This window comes from Poecilia reticulata, linkage group LG23 (genome assembly GCF_000633615.1).
Source record: "Poecilia reticulata strain Guanapo linkage group LG23, Guppy_female_1.0+MT, whole genome shotgun sequence".
NCBI classification, from domain to species: Eukaryota; Metazoa; Chordata; class Actinopteri; order Cyprinodontiformes; family Poeciliidae; genus Poecilia; species Poecilia reticulata.
Genome location: NC_024353.1, coordinates 13,511,609 through 13,518,609, shown reverse-complemented (window position 1 = coordinate 13,518,609; position 7,001 = coordinate 13,511,609). Strand labels below are relative to the sequence as shown.

The window sequence follows — 7,001 nt, the reverse complement described above, 5'->3', positions numbered from 1 at the left end:
TGGCAGTGTTCGACTCTGACAAAAACCTCTTGCCGAAAGCCCTCAATCTCCATGCGCACGGCAGAACAAGGTGTCAATAGCTGTCGAAAATCCCATTTTTCGTCCTGTGTCCACTTAAAGGTAGTGCTCTACAAATTCTATCCACATGTACAGTGCACTACCAGAAGACTCAATATGTTGGATAAGGTCTCCTCAAACATCAATGCTCTATCAATGCTCTATTGAAAACATAATCTTTTAACTGTCTGTGTGTGGTTCTCCGGCAGCCCAGCAGCACAGAGAAAGACTTTCCAGAGAATCATAAAATCTGTCTAGAAAACAATCAGCTGTTGTTAAATGTGTTGTTTTGATTAGGCATCAGAAACTATTCTGATTAAAACCCCCATCACCCTCAAAGCACTTGCATATCAGACGGTGGTTCCAAGAAGACACCGGTGTCCTCAGGACAGTTAAGAGGTTAAATCCTAAATGTTACCTTGAATGAATCCTAAATGTTACCTTGAATGAAGGATTTACTCTATTTTATGCCACAGTCACCTGTAAACGTAGGTTTTGAAATAAATCAGTTAACTGATAGTACTCACCAGTGTTGAAACCTCTACCTAGTGCTGGCCAGGGTCGATGGTTCTTCCAGAGATTCCCCAGATACCAGTCACTCTGGTTCTCTACTAGACCCAGAACCTGCTGACCTGAACAAAGCATAAACAGCAGTTTTTCTCTAGAGACAGTCAAGGCCAATTAATTTGTTAGGTATTGTTGTTGCGCGACACCCCCCACCCCCTTCTCTCTCTGTCTACTTCCCCTTCTCAGAGGAGGAAGATGTGCTACCAGCGGGGGAATTGAGTTTCCTAAATCTGCTGGGATTTACCCTGTCCAGAACTGAAGTAAACTCTGTTTAAGCTGGCGTCGAGAAAGACTAGCCTGGTTTCTGACGACCTCCATCCAGATGTCCCACCCTTTTTCACCCTGTGAATTAGCCAGATTGAGCAGCCTTCAATCAACTAGTTTCACAGAGCACACCTGTTAACGGTCGCTCTTTCTCTTTATTACAACTTGCACTTGTTACTGAACCAGGTTGGTTTTAGTGACTCAGGCGAGTCCCAAGGGTGTTGTTTTAGTTTTGGCTAAAAGCAACCTATAAAACATTTTCCACTTTTTCCTCCCAGAATCAAACTTCATAGCTATTTTACAACCATCAAAGAACTTTAAGGTGACTCATTAATTGAATGTCCACAACATCTTTTAGATTTTCTTAATGCTAATTATTTTATTAGTAAGGCAATTTTGCAAGGGTCAGTACAGCTTAATTCAGTAGCAGAAATAATCAAATAAGTAAAATCAATAATCTAGCCTATCTTTCCCTAATGCTGATACTGAGAACTAAAAGAGGGAMACTTTGAGAGAGAYGRACRRAGTTTGGCATTTTGAACCCCAGAACTGGCCTGATGATRAAGAAGGTRTTGCAGCAGCAGSAGGYTCCCAGTACAGGAAGAGTACTGACTTAGAGCAGCAGGTCTCGGGCCTCAGGGTAACTTCCTCATGTGCGTAGCGGTCCTCAGCTTCTTGTCTTGCAGCTCTGTAGCTCCTTTCTCCTAGTCTCACAATCTTTCTGGTCCATTGAGATGTAAACGAGCTGGTCTCATGGAAGGAACACACCAGTTCTTCTTCTTTGCCTTTGTTCTTTGCCTTCATCTTTATCTTCATCTTTGCCTTGGTCTTTGTCTTTGGGGTCTGAACCCAGCTGATGAGAGAAGTGCAATTTGAAGCCACATGTTGCAGGGCTAACGGGTTGGTCCCCATGTGCARAACAGTCTTCGGCTCTGTGGCCCCGGCTCTTCTTCAGCTGCAGAGTTCTTTGTCCATCTCGATCTTGGCTCGAAGCTGCCTGAAGGATAAAACCAAAGATTCCTCTTTTCCTTATAAAGGGTGTGTTTGCATTGGCTAGCTTTGTTGCTGTGCCTGTCTCATTGGCTGACTACTTGGACAGATGATCTCATATCCATCACCGTCTTGTAGACATTATGTCCTGATGTCTGTGCTAATGTCCCAAGTTGCTCAATAGTCCTCTTATGTCTGTTGCCTGCCCAACCTTTTCTTAGGAAAGTTTAAGTTGAGCAATAAGGCCTTGGTTACCTCTGCTCTCCCATCAGTTCCTCTTTCCCCCTAACCTTTCACCTACCATCTACCTCCAACACAACATCAGTGACCTTTAATTACAATTACACATTTTACACCATTTCCAGTTCAATGTCAAAATCACATTTATAACCTTTTAGTTTCCCTGATTTAGCATTCATTTATAATATTATAACCAGAACTTATTACTCTTATTATAATCATAATGTGAGTTATTACAGACATTTCTGAAAAGAAACCAGGAATAATCCATTATTCTAATTATTTGATACCATGTTAGTTAATTGTTTCACCTGTAAGTACTTCCATAAGTTTAAGAGTAAGTGTAAATATTCTTATAATCAAACCAACATCAAACATTGGTTAAACCAATATTAATTATTGGTTAAATAATTAACTAATTATTTAACCAATAATTAACCAATAATTAACCAATTATTTAACCAAACTTATGGAAGTACTTCACCTGTAAGTACTTCCATAAGTTTATTAGTAAGTGTAAATATTCTTATAATCAAACCAACAAACATTGGTTAAACCAATATTAATTATTGGTTAAATTATAAATTATTATTAATTTAAGTATTTTACTCTGGGTTTTATCCAATTACCCAAAATGTTTAGATTTTATTCTTTATACCCTTAATGCTTTGAAATAAGGAGCACTCTGAACTATTTTTATACACATGCAGGCTGGAAACTTTCTTCCTCTTTCTTTAGGAAACTTGCTCTTTCAGTTTCATGACTCCCTTTCTGCTTGACTATGATTTTTTATGATTAAATAGAAAAAAGTAAAATTAAAGCAAAGTTTGCAGGACACAATAACAATACACACAACCAGATTAATTGTATTACAGTCTGACTCTACTGTTGGGTCTTAATGTCACCTGTGTAATCAATTTTAAAGGTAACTTTATTAATTGTTATTAAAAATCTCCAGCATGGGGAAGTGGGATGAGCTCGACTTTTCTCGACAGTATTTAATAATGGTATTTAATATTAATATGTCTAATTTTGGCTGAAATGATCTGAAACCACCACCCAATTTTACCACAGTTTTGTGTTTAAGTTTCAAGGAGTCTCTGGCCTAGCCCAATGTCTTACCCTGCCTGAAGTCCTCCACTACTTTTCCCCCTGCCAGTTGTTCTCATTCCTGTAGTAATAAAATGCTTTGAGAAAATGGTCATGCAGTTTCTAGGTGCAGATTTCATGGAAAAAATTTTAGCCCCAACTTTCAGAGATTTACTCGGTTACTCCTTTCTATATTTCTGATACAACTTAAATAAATACCTCTTCCTGTAGTCTTATGGTGCAGTCACACCAAAAGCATTTTGAGAGTAAGGCGTATCTGGTTTACATTCAAAGTCTATGTTGAGGCGCCTCGAGGACCGTCGTGGCTTGTTTTGAGTGTCTAGCGTGGCAAGATGTGAACTGTTTGGATGTTCTTAACACCTCAAATGCTCAAAATGCTCCAAAGAGTCCAACGGAAAACAATGGCTACAGCTGACGAGTCTGACACACCCTCGACATGTCTCCACATAGACTTTGAACATAAACCAGACAAGCAAAATGCTAGGTGTAAAGCAAAAATGTCAAGCGTCTGCATTCAAAGTGCACTCGCAGAGTGCCGCTCCAGCCTTGTGGCGACTGTGGGGGCTCTGGCAACGCCACCCATTTGCCACCGTTGACGCTCTTGTGCAGTTCCAGCACCCGTCCGCTAGGCGATATGTAGTGGAGTCAAATTATAAAATAATGGTATTGGGCTCTTTAGAGGTTCACAAAAGTAAAATCAGATGATGCATGTATAATTTAGAGACAACCGTATGCGTACAGAGAGGGATTGAAATTCGCTATTCAGCCACACCCATACGGTTCAGCCAACAACCAGCATTGACAGAATTCATCATCTTGTCATTTTATGTCAGTTGCCACAGATTTAAACCTATATGAATCAAAGTGTAAAAGTAAGACATCCAGCAGAAAACACAGGTGACTTTCTTTTGGAAATGTTCAGGGCTACGATGATGTCATCAATTGACCATGTGAATGTGATGAGGACTGGTTTGTAAAGAGACATAGAAAGTCTGATGCATCTCTGACCTTGTGTGTGGAAGTTATTGCACCTTAATGTTTCATACCAACAAGGTGACTGTCAAATTTTGACACTTAGCCACACCTACATACTTAGATGTACGAAAAATCTGTTGATAACTTTTGACCTTCAATGCCTCAAAACTGTGCTGAGTGATTCTGAAGTCTGTATCTCAAAAGCTGTAGGATGACTGTACCAAGTTTAATTTTTCTGGGTTAAAGAATGGCTTGGCTGTAGAGTAGCGGTTCTCAACGTGGGCAGTACCGCCCCCCGGGGGACGTTCAGAGGATGGCAGGGGGCGCTGGCGGAAATTTTTACAAAAGGGGGCCGCTGAGATTCCTTTGGGGGCGTTTGGTCGAAGGTAAACTTTCCACCTCATATGCACAACAATACCAGTTTAGACTTTGAGCAACTTGCTAAAACTGTATAGTGTAACATTAAAACATGCCTGGCTGCAACTGTATCAATGGCAGCTCTTCATCTATTCAGTGTTTGTTAGCTTTTGGAGCAGCTTCATTCTCCTGCTACTGGTAGCTTCACCGCATCAGTTCAGCGTTACACCGGCTGATAACATTGCTCTGACTCACTTTGTCTGGTGTCTGATTTTCAAATATTTTATGTTTAATTGAAGATTTTTGTACATATGTTTTGGCAGTTCTGTGATCATGTCAAAGCGGCAACTTATATTAAAAAGTGTTTTAGTTCCGTTTGAAAGCTGCCCGCTTCCATGGAAGGACAACAGAAAATYGCTCTTATAAACATGTAATTACTAAAATCACGATACCCTCACTTTGTATCCCTCTGAAAAATGAACCCATTTAAATAAAGAAATCCCTCCATGGGTGATACCACGATAGAGGGCGTTCATTTTATAGCGTTAACACGGGCGCTGTAAGTGGTCCGGCATGAAACGGGTGTGATAGAACAGTACTGCCACAGCACTTTTAAATTTCAATAATCAGAATACCAAAATTGTTTCCGCCGTTTTAAAAGGTTTATGTCAGTCTGCCTTTTCCCCACTGATACGCTTCCCAACCGCCCCGCACCTTAAGGGGTTAAAAAAAAAAAGAAATGCACATTGCACAAAACTCTGAAACAGGAGAAGCGGGACATAAAACGGAGCGAGGAAATAGATGTGAATTATGGCATAAATGGTATTCCGATGCTGAACAGTGAAAAATCAACACGATGTGAAACACATCGATTAGGCGATTAGGCGGCGCAGCAGGTGATGAGTGAAGATTACTGGTGATGAGCGTCAATAAATGATCAAATAAATCTAGCAACAGGAAAGAAACTAAAATGGACATAGCAATAAACCAAGAGAGGATAATACTAATCAAAGGAAACTAAATGGAAATGAATGAAGAACAAAATGCAAGAAAAAACTAAGAAACTAAAGTAAATACTGAGGAATAAACTGGTATGGCAAGACCTTTCGAGCAATAATTAATACAGAGGATTGTACGGCAAGAATAAACAGACACTATTTCGAGATAAAAGGTAAAATAATATTGTTGAAATGTCATGGGTTTGTTGAGACCATATCTAGCACTGAGAATAAATATATCTTACAAAGCATAACAGTAAATAACTTATCACTTATTTATGTTTTTAATTAGATTTGATATATTTATTTCTTCAATATTATTTTCATGTCAGTGTTAATGTCATGAGACTGATGACTCCATGACACTTTCAACTGGACTCATTAGGATTTGATTAAGAACCAGATTTGTTCTTTGTAATTTCTGTCCAGTAAAACTATTAATCTATAAATCAATAGACAGGTMTATATAAAGATATAATCCATGTTTCAGTCTCATATCTGAATGGCATTAAAAGGATCTGGAACTTTTGTTTTTCCAATGACAGCACTGGTTTGCACAGTAAATGCCATGTGGGTGACATTTTATGGATGATACTCTGATGCCCCATTCTCCTGAAGGCAGCACAGAGCTGCACCACCAGAAACTGACAGAAACACTGAAGAGAAGAAGAGCTATGATTAATTACAGTTTTAATGTTTATCCATGTTTTAATGTTGCAGAGCTCAGTCGTTTTGCAAATAGATCAAAGTTTAAACTGGCATGTTGTACATCTTTTATCTGCTCATTTTGTGTAATATTTAATAGCTAGAAAATGGCAAATAATAAAAGAATATTTTTTGCACTCTCTTTGGCTGCTCTTAGGCCTACTGATTTTAAGTTGAATGTAGATTGCATTTTTCGTAGACACCTGTGAAAATAATTTCTATTCAGATTGCTTTCTTGGTTCTCTGGGAAATTATTTTTGATGATAAATACAGAAACAAGCATAAAAATTGAAACATCTACAATAGTGATAGTAATATTAATAATAAAATAATAGTCAGTGCAAAGTAGCCTACAAATTCTTTGTTGGGGGGCGGTGAGGGACATGTTTTACTGTGAATGGTCCTTCTCTACAGCAGTGTTTCTCAACCTTTTTTGGGCCAGCAGCCCCTGTCGTTTATCCAGGTCCCTCACCGCCCCCCACCAAAGAATTTGCAGGCTACTTTGCACTGACTATTATTTTATTATTAATATTACTATCACTATTGTAGATGTTTTGATTTTTATGCTTGTTACTGTATTTATCATCAAGATAATTTCCCAGAGAACAAAGTCATGGGAATAGAAATTATTTTCACAGGCGTCCACGAAAACTTTAATGAACATTCAAGTTAAAATATGTAGGCCAACAGCAGCCAATCATTGGAAAAATATTCTTATTTTGTGCCATTTTCTAGTTG

At 38.6% G+C, this 7,001-nt stretch overlaps 1 protein-coding gene across 1 annotated transcript in view; it reads right to left on the bottom strand.

The window, feature by feature from the left end:
* The window catches only part of large1 (LARGE xylosyl- and glucuronyltransferase 1), a 127,457-nt gene that overhangs the window by 75,753 nt on the left and 44,703 nt on the right, over positions 1-7,001 (bottom strand). Inside the window, exon 7 of the mRNA XM_008401201.2 lies at positions 585-689. Within this exon, the coding sequence (XP_008399423.1) occupies positions 585-689 (105 nt within the window). The remainder of the gene's footprint in view (positions 1-584; positions 690-7,001) is intronic.